Below are 15,578 nucleotides of genomic sequence, written 5' to 3' on the forward strand. Positions count from 1 at the left end.
GGGGCGGCCATTTTGTCACTTCTGTCGACTGAAAATGACATCACAATTGCCCAGGGCTCAGGTAAGGACCAATCACAGCTCACCTGTTTTCTGAAGTTTGAACCTTGATTGGTCGTTAGCCGAGCCCTGAGCAACTGTGATGTCATTTTCAGTCAACAGAAGTGACAAAATGGCCTCCCCCTGAGATGGCTAAAAACAGGTGGATTTGTCATATTCCACAAACATAATAATAATCAGAATGGCTTCTTTCAACTAGTGGGCCTGCATAGAACATAACCTTGAAAAAAAAATGTTTTGGTTGACTTTCCTCTTTAACTGAACATTTTCTCATCAACTGGTTCCACGCAATTAAACATGTTAACTTCATGTCTGATCACACAAAAAGCAAAATTAATCAACGAGGTTTTCCGAATACTGTAAGTCAAAAAAATGTTTTTTTATTGCAACATGTGAGTGTATTGAGCAACAATATTGTGACATTTGTAGTAATTATACACCATTGGAAAATGAACAGATCCCCATTAATCCTGCAAATTGGTCTTGTAACATTTAAAAAAAAAAAGATTTGAGAGCATTCCCATATTTACCATACAAGTAGATTCTTCATCTGATACAGACTATTTGACATAATGGAAAGTAATTGGGAGAAGTTGTAAACAGAGCCCATTCGGTGCCTTTTCCCTCAAGACAGTCTGATAATCTGATATTTCTGAGGCTGTCTCAAGTGGCTGGGCTCCACTTCCTCCTCCGGCTCGCCCTGCACCTCTTCCAGGGAGTTCCAGAGCAGCTCGTCCGACTCGGTTTGGTCTCGCGGGCTCTGCGGCCTGTCTTTTGGACACCCTCGGTTGTAGGCGCGCACATACTCCTCCACACTCTCGCCGGTGTATTCGGGAGGTGAGCGACACAGCAGGCCAGAGTGCCTCACCACCGGGTGCAGTCGAAGCCAATACACCATGTAGTGGATGCTGCAAATTGCACTTAGTTTTACTTTTTTGATTTGGGTTTTGACATTAAGAGATGAATAGGAGACATCTGTGGTTTTCATGTTTGTTACACCCCTCTCTAGTCTGTCCTCACAGGCAACACTTCTACATTTACAACCATAATTCTAATATTCATTCCATGGAATTGTATTTATTCATTCCCGACAGTCTTTATTTTGTAGTGTTTCTCTTGGCTGCAGTATGTTAAATTTAGTTTTGGAGTAAGGGCAAGCCAAGTCAAACTGTTTTTATGAGAGAAATATTCATTCACTCCGGGATGATGTGCAAGTTGCAGTTGCATGCTGTTAGATTGCGTTTTTGTATCATATTGATGGTTTCGGTAATTGCGATGTGATAGTGGCGGTATTATGAGCTGGCTGTCGGCCAGAATCAATATTTTGCTCATTGTTACAGTAAATTTTAACATAATGAGAAAATGAAGCATTTTCAAGTCCTCCCTGTACTTCCATTTCCTTCAACATTCCAAAAACATGTATGTTAGGTTCACTGAAGAGTAGAAATTGCCTACCCTGATTCGATGGGCAGCAAGGAAAATAGATGAGGCGTGACATAGTTTAGCACTTCTGCCTCACAGTCAAAGATTCGGGATTTGAGTCTTGGCTTGGAACTTGCTGTTTGGAGTTTGTTTTTTTGTTTTTTTTTGCCACCTCTCATCCAGCTTTCCCCAATATTCCAAAAACATGCCATGTACTTTATGTTCTTGAAGACTCTAAATTACCCAAGGGTGCGAATGCCTGTTTGTGCCCTGTGATTGGCTGGCACCTCTCGCTTAGTCAGCTGGGATGGGCTCCAACTCACCCACAACGCTAATGAGGACAAAGTTTATAGAAAATGGGTGGATTCAAATGCTTTTGCTCTCCTAAAAATGGAAAAAAACGTGACAAATTCGACTGAATTGGCGTTTTGCCTGTAAAGACTACTCTACGTTTACACTACTGCAAGGTACTGTATAACCAACATGAAAACCATAGAGCTGTAACAGTGGAAAAACACCGTATTTTCAAGAAACAAATGTACAAAATAAGCCCCACCTATAATCGCACAGCCAGGGATTTCCCCCCAGCTTCAGCTTGGACAGGAAATAAAGTTCTTCAAGCACCCCGTATTGGATGAAGTACAGGCTGTTGTCTGACAGGTCTAACTCGCGGAGGTGCAGGAGCCCGAACAAGGAAGCTGGAGAAGTGCACAAAAGCATGTTGTTTACCCGCCACAACCAGTTACCGTGACCAGAAAGCACCAGCTCAATCAAACTGAGCCTGTTGGAATGGAAGCTTGTGCACACAGTTTTTAAAAAAAAAAAAAATGTTTCATGGAATCAAATTCAGCTCCCTCATATTTATATTAAAATATATCAATTTATATTAAAAGAAAAAAAAAAAGAATTTATATTAAAACAGTCCTCTTTATGATTTGAATGAATGAGCCTTTGATCGCAGTATGCAAAATGGCATCGGCCGTCAGTGTCAGTTGCTCACTCTGATTGGTAAGCTAGAAAATCAGTGCGTGAGATAGAAGTAGAATATGAGATAGTACACAAAAGCAAAGCAACAGAAAGTAAAATGACATTATCTAGTAAATTAAGCTCAGAAAAAAAGTCCTTTTTACCTTTCTTGTTCCTGCTTGATTATGAGTGTGATGGGAATTGTTCTGGATGTGAATTTGATTTCATGAAACTCTGACTGTGGATGGTATGATAAACAATGACACACCCATACCCACAAATTAAACGTCCTTCAAAAGTTTAGAGACGGTGAAAAAAACTTATTTATATATATATTTTTTTATTTTTTCAAACATTAGGGTAAAATAGGCTTTGAAAATGTCTGGCAGTGAGTGAGTTAAGTTCATCTGTAAAGGTTATGGGGTTTTTTTTGTTTTTTTTGTTTTTTAGTAGTGTATGCGCAATATACCTGTATCAATGCGCTCCATGTTGTTGTGGCTGAGGTTGAGCGTTTTCAAACTCTTTGCTCCTTGGAAACTCTTGGCCTTGAGATGACGGATGGAATTGTGGGAGAGATCTATTTGGACGGCGTCCTCGGGAATACCAGCAGGCACCTCGGTTAGACCTGTAGTTGAAGACGAGTGGACACGTGTGAGAGAAGATTGAAGAATTCATCTGTTCAAAACTTAATTTGTCCCATATGCGGTGGAGCTCGTGTGTTGACAATGGATTATTCCCAAAAGAAGTACGGGGCCATATTTCACTTCAATTTTTGCTACTTCATTGTACTGCAGATTTGCCGATCATAAGTATCTCAAATATAAATGATCATCTTTTTTTGTGGCTGTATCGCATGATTTTGCAGCGATTCTTTTTCCACACTGAAAATCCTTCCTATGCCATTTTGTTTGGCGGTGTGATGGGAAATTTTTCTAATGTAAAATATGTAACTTGGCTCAACAAAGGTTGGGAAACATGGTCTTAGAGACATCCGCCAATCTGACTTTTGTTCACAAAGGAGGAAAAATGCTCACTTGAATGCTCAGATGAAAATTCACATTCTCTGGAATTTATTTGAGGATAATGACTGTAATCATTCCAGGCATGTGACAGCACCACTCATACAGCGCCTCTGTGATGAATGGCACAAGAATGCTTTTCATTGCATAACAAACATGTGTGCAATCGGCAACGCGCCCATTTATCGCAGTGATCAACGGACTCCGACGCCGATAAAAGACTTGCCTCGGTTACTGCAGTCCACGCGTACATGAGGGAAGTAATAAATGTGGCAGGATGTGGTGGCATCTGGTTTGTTTTGAAAGGGAATTGGCTCCGCCACATCTTTGGGGTCAGTCTGGTCGCCCTGCGGCTTTTCGTTCGGGTTTGGCTTCTTGCAGAGCAGCTCGGGGTCAATCCGCTTCAACTTCTTGCCTTTAAGCCTGAGGGGCTCCGCACATCTTTACAGGGGAACATGGCAAAAAATTATTTCTCGTTTTTTTTTTTTTCAAGAATACGTTCTATGCAGGCCTAGTGTTGAAACGCAGCATTCTGATTAATATTGTGTTTGTGGAATATGAGTTAAGCAACAAAATCCACCCGTTTTTAGCCATCTATGGGGGCGGCCATTTTGTCACTTCCATCGACTGAAAATGACATCGCACACCCTCGGGGCTCGGATAACGACCAATCATAGCTCAGCTTCAGAAAACAGGTGAGCCGTGATTGGTCGTTATTGGAGCCCTGAGGGTGCGTGATGTAATTTTCAGTCGACAGAAGTGACAAAATGGCCGCCCGCAGAGATGGCTAAAAACGGGTGGATTTTGCTTGCTTAACTCCTATTTCATATTAATCATAATGACTTTTTTCAACTAGTGGGCCTGCATAGAACACATTCTTGAAAAAATATGTTTCGGTTGACTTCCACTTTAAATCAAGAGTAGATTCCTGAATAATCCACCTAAGTACAGCAACAACATATTTTTACTTCAGTCCATCCCACCTCTTGTTTTTTTCCAAAAAGAGCTTATTTGGAAAGCCTCACCTGGCATGATTTCCCAGATTCCGGTTGCTTGGGACTTGAAGGGTTTGTACCAGACTGTCCATGTCACAATGACAATTCAAGGGATTGTCATAGAAGCGCATGTAGCGGAGGTTGGGCATGGGGATGAGGGCTTCCTCGCTCAGCGAAGTCAGGCGGTTGTGTTGGAGCAGCAGGGTCGTGAGTCGAGTCAAACCCTCGAAGGCCCCCTCCTCCACTAACGAAATGTGATTCTGCTGCAAGTCCAGACTGGTTAGACTCTCGTAGCCGGCGAAGGCTTCATCGCGGAGGACCTTGATCCTATTACGTGCTAAGAGAAGGTACTTGGGTGCTCTGGACCAGGTCTGCGGCCTGGGAATGGAGGTGAGGCGACGGTCCTGACAGTCCGCAAAGACACGTCCGGACTCTAATGATTCTGAGCAGTTGCCTGGTTTTGGGGGGTCGGATCTGCTGTGACGGCCGGCGCCTCGCACCCTGAGGGTTTTATACACAAATGCATCAGAGTGAGGGAAATGGGTTAAACAAATTGTGACCAGCAAGTATTTAGACCCCCACAAAACTATTGTTATGATTCCTTTTGCAGACTGAAATCTCCTACTTTGTTGGTTTTTTTTTGGTTTTTTTATGTGATTTGATCTTTAGATACGTCACAGCTCAAATGAAGTGGGGAAAAAAAAAAGCAATTAAGGTTTGACCGCAAGTAGAGAGCCACAGTCACGATGCACGATCAGACAGTTTATTTAATGGGACTAAACACAATATGAGAAACTCAGCTGGAAAATAACAGATAGCAAACATGTTTTTGTAGTTAAAACCGTAGCCTTTGGAAAATTCAAACCAGGGTGAAAATTTTGCGAAGCTCTTGGGTATCTGTATGTAATAGCACCTATCTTTGTTCACGCTCATTTTAAACAAAAAATAAGATTAATCTAGGAATGGAGCCTCCAGAATGTGAAACAAAGTCGGCAGATGTTCCTTTTTCAGTGTAAAATATGCTTGAGATCTAAACAAATGAAAGGCAACCCTTGCTCGACTGGTGGGTCATTGACTGCGAATTGACCTCACGCCGACTGCATGAAAGTCAGCTGTGAGAACCACAACGCCAGTAACAGTTGGTTTGGAAACAGTTAAAAAAGAAAATCTGGCCTCATAATACTCTGACTAGAAATATCATCTGAAATAAAGAAAATTTACGACTGAAAAAAATCAAGTCAAAATATGCTTGTTGTTTGTCTGCCAAGACAGTTTTTCTTACCTGGCAGCTTTTGTGTAAGAGCATCTCGCTTTTACTTGCTTACTTTTTACTTTTACTTTTGTGTCCGGTCAATCACAGGACACACGCATTCATACTTACATTCACACTTAAAGGGGAAATCAACCCAAACACATTTTTTTCAAGAATGTGTTCTATGCAGGCCCACTAGTTGAAACGCAACATTTTGATTAATACTGCGTTTTTGGAATATGAGTTAAGCAGCAAAATCCATCCGTTTTTAACCATCTCAGGGGGCGGCCATTTTGTAATTTCTGTCGACTGAAAATGACATCACAACCGCTCAGGGCTCAAGTAACGACCAATCACGGCTCAGCTTCAGAAAACAGGTCAGCTGTGATTGGCCGTTACCTGAGCCCTGAGCAGTTGTGATGTCATTTTCAGTCGTAGAAGTGACAAAATGGCTGCCCCCAGAGATGGCTAAAAACGGGTGGATTAACTCAAATCCCACAAACGCAATATTTATCAGAATGCCTTGCTTCAACTAGTGGGCTTGCATAGAACATATTCTTGAAAAATATATGTTTGGGTTGACTTCCACTTTAACGACAATTTAGAGTCCCCAATGAACAGAAAATGCAACCCCAGAAAATTGTAATCAGGACCAAAGGGTGCATGGTGCCCACCTGTCCCGTGCGAGCTTGTGTCTTGCTCCTCTGAGGCCTCTGCCTTTGCCCGCTCGTTTCATCTCAACGAACGGAAACAGCAGCAGAAGCCAGAACAGGGAGACCACGAGGAATGAGCAGGTCACGCGCATGCTGGAACCTGCAGCTTTTTTCCCACCTCTTTCTCTCGCTCTCTTTTCTCTTGGGAGGGCTGTGGAGTCAAACAGAATTGTTTTGGATATAATGATGAGGATTTAAAATGGGTCAAAGCCTCGGACAACTGTTGTAACTTTTGACGGACTACAGCTGTGGAAAGGAGTGTGATGCAGCAGCGTGTTGCGTAAGACATGAGGAACATCCGAATGTTTATTTATAGCCTTACAACAATATTTCCACACTTTCGTGTTGTACAACTTTGACTGCGTGTTTAAAATCGGTATGTATTTTGTATCACGATGTCATCTATGAGGACGAATTTGAAATCCCACTTACGAAATATTCCCTTGATTTAAATTACATCAGCGAGGACTACAGATTCTGAAGGTCTCGGACAGATTCGACTGACGTGGCAACACATAGAGGCTAAAAACTGATTGGACAAAAAATAAAAAAATCTAACATCCACTGATATTTACTAAAAGCAGTGTAGCCAAGAGAAATGTCACGAGATAGAAGAGAATAGACTGTTAAGAATATGTTGACACAAATTCATGGAACAAATCTAATTTACAAAGGTATTGGGACGTGTTGCCAGTTGTTTACTAACTTTCCTGCTGTTTGTGTTCCAGGCGAATGCAAAAATCTCCAAGAGCTCAACGTGTCTGAGTGTTTTAATATCACGGTGAGAACAACGTGGCCCCTGCTGTAATGTTTATAATGCATTCAGGGATGTCAAACTTTTTTTCATCACATTGTAGTTATAATGATGAGACCATGTATATGTATAATCTCTAAGGATTTAAAAGTATGTTTTAAATTCAAGGTTTGGTTCAGCAAGTGAACAAAATGCGAAACGGACTGCTTGTTTATAAACAGAAACACAGTTAATGACGTTTAAAATGAACCATAACCAGTTTCAAATCCTTTATTTTTAGAAAAAAATAACATAGTTTGTCTTCTTGTGGAGATGGGGGTCACAGACAAGTGTAACAGTGAGTTTGAACTGCGTGAATTATGATACTATAAAAACCTGAATCATGTCGTTTGTTATGGCTTTGTCTCCATCTTGACCCTGAGAGAGTGAGGCTGTTAAAGTGCCACTGGAAGCTGTTTTCAGAAGATGAGCTGCATTGTGTTTACATTTCTTGTCCCTTAAGCCTTAAAGAGGCTTTAAGTGTTCCCCAGAGCTTTATTGTGCCAAGGCACATAATATACATTAAAAAAATCTTTACATAAAAAAAATACAAAATCATTTTCAAAGTCACAAAAGAAATACAGTATGTACTAATATAATGATGATCTTAATTTACTCGCTAACGTACTAACGACAAAAAACATCTAGAAGCCTCTTTTTGTCGAATATTTACCAATTTTGTCACTACAAAGACTGGGAATCAGTCTTACACGAGGGCTGGATCCGAACCGCGGTCCTTGAGTTTGACACCTTTACTTTAGAGATGAAGCTCTCGAAAACGACAGAATACACAGAAGCAGCCACAGCTGTCTGGCAAACTCACTTGAGTATAAAATACGTATGACGTGGTTGGTGTGTGCTTTGACAGGACGCCATGATTGAGTCGATTGTGGAAGGCTGTAACTCCCTGCTCTACCTGAACCTTTCCGGCACGCTCTTGACAGACGCTACCCTCAGAGAGCTGGCAAGGTAAACAGCACCACTTTAGCATGCTAATCCTTTTGTCGCTGGAGCCTTGTCTTCTACTTCCCAGGAGGAGACACTCATACGCATACTTTTTTCCCAACGTAGAGCCCAACAGCGCTTTTTCCTTTGCCTTTCGCATGTGAGAAATGCGTTACTCGCTGCCAGTGTGAATACTGAGAAGGAAAGGAACAGATGTAGCGCTTGTGACGTGAACACAAAAAAAAAAAAAAAAAAAAAACGGGCATGATTGCCATTGTGGATGGATTTATGCGATGTGAATATTCGAGTCGTAAATCAGGCAAGCTGGAACAGAACAGGGCCTTTCCCAAGCTTGCTCCCACAAAGTTGGACGCATAGAATTGTCCAAAATGTCTCGAGAAGAGAAAGAATTATTAGTCTAGGAGCCAAGCGTCTAAATTGAATAATTTATCCTGTGATTGCCAAATACTGTACACACTAGTGTACATATCATCAGGTATCCAATATCACTGAACTCATTCACTGTCATGTTTTCAAGTTTCCTGCTGTTTTAGAGCATTTTGACCGATCTCTCAAGATCCACAGAATATTGTTCTTTGACAATACAAGACATGTTCCATCCACTTTTCGTACCTATGCTCTGTTCTCCCAACCCTGAGGCTCGAGTTCGATCCCAAAGTTGGGTGTACTCGGTAAGAATGAAAAGTAAACACGCCCACCGCATATAGGTTTGTCTGCAGCCCCTAACAAAATATTTTTGGTGCGCTGGTGGCGGCCTACAAATAAGATTTTGCTCGGGGCCCCAATTTTGTCAGGGGGGCGGCCGTGGCTTGGTTCGACCAAAAACACTGGTTTCGGACAAAAAACAAACATTTTGTGAAAAGAAGGAGAACTGTGACTTTCATGCAAATAATTTTGGCTTTTGTGACACCTCAAACTATAAAACAATAAATACAAAACTGAGAAAGGGATTTTTGATGGCAAAACACTAATTTATTTACAAGTATACAGTTGTGAAACACGGCGTGAGCGACACTCACAGCATGGCTGGAATAGAACGTCAGTCGTTTTTTTACATGCAGCTTGTCATTTACTCATAAACTGTGTCGTCTTTTCTCCCGATAGCGACACACACTTTCTACTACCTGACGTGCTCTCTGTTTACACAATACATGGACATACTCTGTGTGGGGTGCCTAAACGTGTCCGACTTCTAACGTGGCAAGACATGATGTACCTCTTAATCTTTATCTTCTACTCAAAAGCTGTGCTGATCTTAAAGTGAAGCAGTGTCGCCATCTGCGGGGATCTGTTTGCCATTTCAGTTGTTTACTAAAATTCTTGATATTCACACAGACAATCTAGTCGAGACCCTCTTCCACACCTAACCATTGAATTGGCTTAAATTCCAGTTGATTAACAAAAACATCCACTGCAGTGAATGAATTAATTGGTTCAAAAAGGATTTATTTACTAAAAATAACAATGTCCCTCGATCCTCGTGAGAATCAGCGGTTCGGATAGTGGATGAATGGATCTTTCTATGCCAGTGACAAATATTGACAGGCAGAACAATTAACTGGTCAATGACGTGTATTCACTTGTTGCCATTCCTACATTTGTTCAACACAGAATTAATTGAGTGTTTCTCTGCTGTAGTATGAGTAAACACAACAAACAAATGTGTATAGAATACAATAGAAAGCCTCCAGTTTTCCTCAGCTATATCCCGGTTCATCTCGATTTTAAGAGATTTTTTATCATGTTTTTTTACAGTGTACTTAATGTAATGCCCTCGCATATGCTTGCTAAAAATGTTTTTCTTGTTTTCCAAAAACGTTTGATTTAAGGTCCCACCCCTTAAAGACACATACAGTATTTTTTAATATATTTTGTGCCTGTGATTTTTTTTTTTGGTGTGTGTGTTAAAATATGTTTGCAATGTGTTTTAAAAAAGTGTGTTTTGGTATGCTTGGTTGTGTTTAAAGCATGTGAGAGGATTTAAGATTTAAACATTAAAAAAAAAATTATATGGTCTCCCTGAGTCTCACTTTTTAGCGGTGTTGGAATGGAATGTTTGCCCCCCAATAAAAGGGGGTTTGCTGTATTATTATTGTATGGTGCAGATACAACAAAGTTGTTTCCAATTTACTGTAAAAAAAAAAATACGCCAAAGCATACTGAAAAAAAAAAAAAAAAAAAACTTTTTGCGACAGCCAATAAATAGCAGATACTCCAGTGTTGTAGTTGTTGACTTCACTGCCATGTTGTTTTGATTAGTGACCACTACATCAAATGTTGTAATTTCCCAATGTTTTCAACTTGTTCTTGGTTTCTACATTCTTCCCCCGACAGCAACTGCATCAACCTTCAGTACCTGAGCTTGGCCTACTGCCACAAAATGACAGACGAAGGTTTTCAGTACCTGAGTTTGGGAAGAGGCTGCCACAATCTCCTCCACCTAGACCTGTCAGGCTGCACCCAGGTCAGTCTTTCGGGCTGCGCCGTATACTGCGCTTAGCGAGATAATCCCAAAGGTTTGGAACAATCCGGTCGCTTCTCTCCTTGTTTGCACGTGTCCCCTCTTGTTCCTCACTCAATATGAGCTAAGAGGGGAGGAAGCAAGGAGGGGAGGAAGGACGGGGTCGGGCTTGTTGAATAAGCCCACCCGCTCGCCATGTGCTTACACACATGCATGACAACACACTCAGTTATGCTCACTTCCAGATGTATGTTTTCATTTTATGGGGCCCGGAAAGTGTGAGGAGCGAGGATCCAAGGGGATGATTCACATTCCGGTCAATACACGTTTGTTCTCTGTCTCTCTCGTAGGTGACGGCGACGGGCTTCAGTTACATCTCGGAAGCGTGCCCTGACCTCAAGGAGATTTTGCTCAATGACGTGTACGACCTGTCGGACAAGTGCATCTCTGTATGTTTGTTTCATTTACAGGGCACTGCAGACCAGGAGTGTATAAACTATTATGTAACGAGTTGATATATCTTGTAGTTTTGACAGTTTTCAGGATGTTGGGGTGGTCCAATGCCCTGTATCCTATTAGAATAAATCTGACCCTGCACTGAGCAGCTCTCAACATTCTGTGTCTAAACAAGAGCAATCTGTCGTAGGCTGACAATCTTTAAAATGGAAGTCAGCCCAAACATATTTTTGTCAAGAATATGTTCTATGCAGGACCACTAGTTGTAGCAAGGCAATATGATTAATATGAAAATATGAGTTAAGCAGCATAATCCACCCGTTTTTAGCTATCTCTGGGGGCGGCCATTTTGAAAAAATATACGTTACTATTTTTTCAAATAGTGTTGCAGTCTTGCAAATGGCCCGCTGGCCGTATAGTTAGGACAGCCCTGCTGCAGTCAGACAAAAGTTTTGGGACACTCTTGTCAACAATACTTTAGTTCCTCTACCGTCCATCCAATTTTGTACTGCTTACCCTGTTTAGAATCATGCCCCAATTTTGTTTTTTAAATAGTTTTAGGTCTCCAACATGCTTAAAACAAATTTAAACCACACTTTTTTTTAATGCACACTTTAAAGTGGATGTCAACCCAACCCTTTTTTTTCAAGAATATGTTCTATGCAGGCCCACAAATTGAAACAAGGCATTTTGAATAATACGGAGTTTGTGGACTATGAGATACGCAGCAAAATGTACCCGTTTTTAGCCATCTTGGGCAGCCATTTTGTCACTTCTGTCGACTGAAAATGACATCTCAGTTGCTCAGGGCTCAGATAATGAACAATCATGGTTCAGCTTCAGAAAACAGGTGATGTTTAGTGTAACGCATAATGCCATTGATGGGCTAACAGAAACTAGCTTAGATGTTATGGTAATTATCAGAGATGGGCACTTTACCCTATTTTGCCGGTCCGTCCTGCGTCCGCGACCTGGGCACCCTTCTGTCATCGTCCCTCCATCCTTATTTATAAAAATAATCATGCTGCGACCCCGTCCGTCCTCTTCTTTTTAAAGCACCTCCGTCCTTATATTCCGTCAGTAACTGTAACAACCCATTGGAGAGTTGTGGCAGGCAGTTCATAATGGCGGCTCCGTGGCATCGCAGAAGAGAACAGTGGTCTTGCATTTTGAAAGAACCCAACACAACATGTCAGTCGGCACTTGAGTCGGTACAAGGATGGGCGAAAACCCACTTCCGTCCTTGCTTAGTCTGTCCTTTAAAAAAAAAAAAAAAAAAAAACTTCTCATCCTCCGTCCTCTGTCCCCAAAATGGGCGTCCATCCGTCGTCCCATGACGGAATGCCCATCTCTGGTAATTATAAACCTTCAAAAATACGCTACTATAAGACGCACGTAGGAGCATCACATATGTACAAAAAGAGCAGACAACAATACTCACAGTCATATTCTCTCTGCTTGGTATAGAAGAACTTGAATGGAGCCCTGACTCCAAACCGCTTCAAGCACCGCTGGGATGAACTGGAACTGAAAGTGTGGAATGGCAAGGTGTCCCAATACTTTTGTCTGAAGAACTCAACTAGAAGCATGTGTGCTATGTAGGTTTGCAAAATTCTGGAAATGGCAATTTACTGGAAATGTTGCACCTCTTTGCAAGCATAGTGCCATGTGTCCCGTATAGGCCCTGATGGCCGGCTGCCATAGCGTGTCGTCCATCTCTCTGCTGGAGGCGTGGCAATTGTCCGACCACGGCATCAAATCCATCGCCGAAGTCACCAAATTGAAGAGTTTCAGCCTGGAGGGTGAATGAAGTCCTCCGCCAAACCTCCTTTTGCTGTTTGAGCATTTATGAGATGTCCTTAATATCCAGTTTAAGATCAATGTTTTTCACCCCACCACTGCCTTCCACTACTGTACGGCAGTTCTACATACTAGACGGACAACTAAATGTTGCTAGTGAGGCAAAATTAATATTAGGCATTTTGGTGCTCTTAGGAAGATAATCATTTTACTAGTGTGCGTACTAGTTCACGGACCTTAAGATGGATATCAAGGATATCAAACACATGCTCAAAGGGGCTTTCCATATTGTAGGCATGAAAAAGCCATCTTAAACGGAAAAAGTGTTTTTTCGTGTCCAGGTAACAACCGCGTGAGTCACATGAGCTGGAAGGCACTGTGCTGCAGCTCACGAGGCATGCGCAGGCTGCACATCGTCGAATGCCACAAGATGGGTGACACCTCCCTCAAGGCGGTGGCCACCCTGCGGAACCTTCAGTACCTGGACATCTCGCTTTGTAGCAAGTGCGTGTCGCCCCGCACGGCTTTTATCGAGGCTTCTCAAACTTTTTAGGACTCGGGCCGGGACTAGGCATTGGCCGATTACCGCTTCGATGGTTTAGCATGGTTTTAGTCAAGGTTTGAAATGACACCTAATATTATCTGTCACCGGTAATGAGTTATTCTTTTCTTTTTGAGGGGACCTCTAAACAGGGCACAATATGATTGATTGGTTGCTTATAGAGTTGAGGACAGGGGCGGAGCCAGAACGTGGATAATGGGCGAGCCTGGAAAAATCAGGGTGGGCCTGAATATTTCTCTCACTGAGCACAATCCTCCTGTCCTGACACATCGTATATTCAAATAAAATGACAAACTGAATATGAAGTTCAAACCTTGCTTAGGCAACCACATTTATGCCATTGTTAATATTCAATAACATTTAAAGAAAAACAACGAAACACAAATTCAAAAATAATTTAATAAAAATTGACAAAAAATTGGATGAATCTCACTGGGTGGGCAGTCTGTCAATCTGGCTCCGCCCCTGGTTGAGTAAACAAGCCACCTCTTTGAGGTTAATTGGAGGCTAGTCGCTTTTTTTTTTCTCTTCTTGTCGGTGGGCAGAGAGGGGAGGGGTGAGCAGTTACGCACAGAGGCGGAGGGCGGACGGAGGCAGGTTAGATGACAGAAATTTACACCGATGCCTTTTTATTCTGTTGATTAATGTGCATTGACCTTTAAAAAATGGTGACAGCGAGGACTAGTTCGCCCCCAAGGGCAACATAAGTAGCCCATGTGTCTGTTCTAAAAATTGTTTGACAATGATGGAACACTACGACAGCAAATTGCTAAGATTTAAAACAGAAAAATGGTATTTTTGCTCAAAGTTATCATACCGTCAGAATCGAATACCCGCCCATACCTACCCGGGACCCGTTACAGGGGAGAGAAGTACACCTATGTGCATCCAAGCTACTGATTGCAAATTATTTTTCGGACCCCAGCCCTAGTTTGAGAACCACTGTCGTAGATTATTACTTGATGTCACACGTTCACGTGACGACTGTCTGTCTCATTCCAGAGTGACGGATAAGGGGATTTCTACTCTGGCCGAAAGCCCCTCGGCCAACAAATTGAAAGAGCTGAATGTGAGTTACTGCTGTCAGATCACTGATGCGGCCATTAGCGTCATTGGTCACAGGTACGAGTAAATCATGCTCTCATTCACACTCTCTCACATTCACACACTCACTCTCCAACGCCCACATGCTGTCACACACACACACACAAATTCACATTTTTACTCACTCACTCACTCACTCACTCACTCACATACCCCAAAACCCACATTTTCACTAACTCACTCACTCACTCACTCACATACTCCAAAACTCACATTTTTATTCACCCACTCACTCACCCACTCACATTCAAACTTTCTCTCACACATTCCAAAACTCATTTTCACTCACTCACATTCAAACTTTCTCTCACACATTCCAAAACTCATTTTCACTCACTCACTCTCCAACGCCCACATGCTGTCACACACACACACACAAATTCACATTTTTACTCACTCACTCACTCACTCACTCACTCACTCACATACCCCAAAACCCACATTTTCACTAACTCACTCACTCACTCACATACTCCAAAACTCACATTTTTATTCACCCACTCACTCACCCACTCACATTCAAACTTTCTCTCACACATTCCAAAACTCATTTTCACTCACTCACATTCAAACTTTCTCTCACACATTCCAAAACTCATTTTCACTCACTCACTCACCAACAGTCACATACTCTCACACACTCCAAAACCAACATTTTCACTCACAGTGCTTTCTCTCACACATACTCTGTCACTGTGTAGGTCACTCACTCACTCACTCACTCACTCACTCACTCACACACTCTCTGACACTTCCACATTCTCTCACACTCATTCAAACAGTCACACACTCACGCACATTTCACGCACGCACACACATCACCAACTCAGCCTTGTTTTGTCATGGTCTGATTAGGTTTACCAAGCTGTCCCACCTGAACCTGAGCTACTGCGAGCAACTTACCGATGCCGCTCTGGAGTCCCTGATGGGCAGCTCCATCAGCTCTCTGGACATCAGCGGCTGTAACATTCAAGACGACGTACAGTACTTTTTTGCGTGCTGCGTACTCCCA

The 15,578-nt window shown here is 42.1% G+C and overlaps 2 protein-coding genes across 3 annotated transcripts in view; one reads left to right on the forward strand and one right to left on the reverse strand.

Annotated features, from left to right (window-relative positions):
* fbxl13 (F-box and leucine-rich repeat protein 13) overlaps positions 1–15,578 on the forward strand; it is a 28,929-nt gene that overhangs the window by 10,616 nt on the left and 2,735 nt on the right. For both annotated transcript variants that reach the window (XM_086027813.1, XM_086027814.1), the window contains 8 exons: positions 7,153–7,205; positions 8,086–8,186; positions 10,518–10,647; positions 10,995–11,093; positions 12,782–12,902; positions 13,242–13,404; positions 14,465–14,584; positions 15,422–15,545. In XM_086027813.1, coding sequence (XP_085883939.1) covers positions 7,153–7,205; positions 8,086–8,186; positions 10,518–10,647; positions 10,995–11,093; positions 12,782–12,902; positions 13,242–13,404; positions 14,465–14,584; positions 15,422–15,545 — 911 coding nt within the window. The remainder of the gene's footprint in view (positions 1–7,152; positions 7,206–8,085; positions 8,187–10,517; positions 10,648–10,994; positions 11,094–12,781; positions 12,903–13,241; positions 13,405–14,464; positions 14,585–15,421; positions 15,546–15,578) is intronic.
* Positions 221–10,744, reverse strand: LOC147148994 (leucine-rich repeat-containing protein 17-like). Its single transcript, XM_086027815.1, has 7 exons — positions 10,588–10,744; positions 6,386–6,575; positions 4,490–4,960; positions 3,691–3,905; positions 2,915–3,070; positions 2,036–2,177; positions 221–965 (listed from the first exon to the last, which is right to left on the reverse strand). The coding sequence occupies exons 2-7, from the start codon at positions 6,514–6,516 to the stop codon at positions 683–685; spliced, it is 1,398 nt and encodes a 465-aa protein (XP_085883941.1). The 5' UTR covers positions 6,517–6,575; positions 10,588–10,744; the 3' UTR covers positions 221–682.

Source organism: Filicampus tigris, chromosome 4 (assembly GCF_054856515.1).
Source record: "Filicampus tigris isolate MCC_2025a chromosome 4, RoL_Ftig_1.0, whole genome shotgun sequence".
Taxonomy (NCBI): Eukaryota; Metazoa; Chordata; class Actinopteri; order Syngnathiformes; family Syngnathidae; genus Filicampus; species Filicampus tigris.

Coding starts and splice junctions, on each gene's coding strand:
- LOC147148994 (XM_086027815.1), bottom strand. CDS start 6,516: ATGCGCGTGACCTGCTCATTCCTCGTGGTCTCCCTGTTCTGGCTTCTG. Junction 3,906..4,489: donor AATCTGGGAAATCATGCCAG/GTGAGGCTTTCC, acceptor TCCCCTGTAAAG/ATGTGCGGAGCCCCTCAGGC. Junction 966..2,035: donor CCCTGGCTGTGCGATTATAG/GTGGGGCTTATT, acceptor TGCAATTTGCAG/CATCCACTACATGGTGTATT.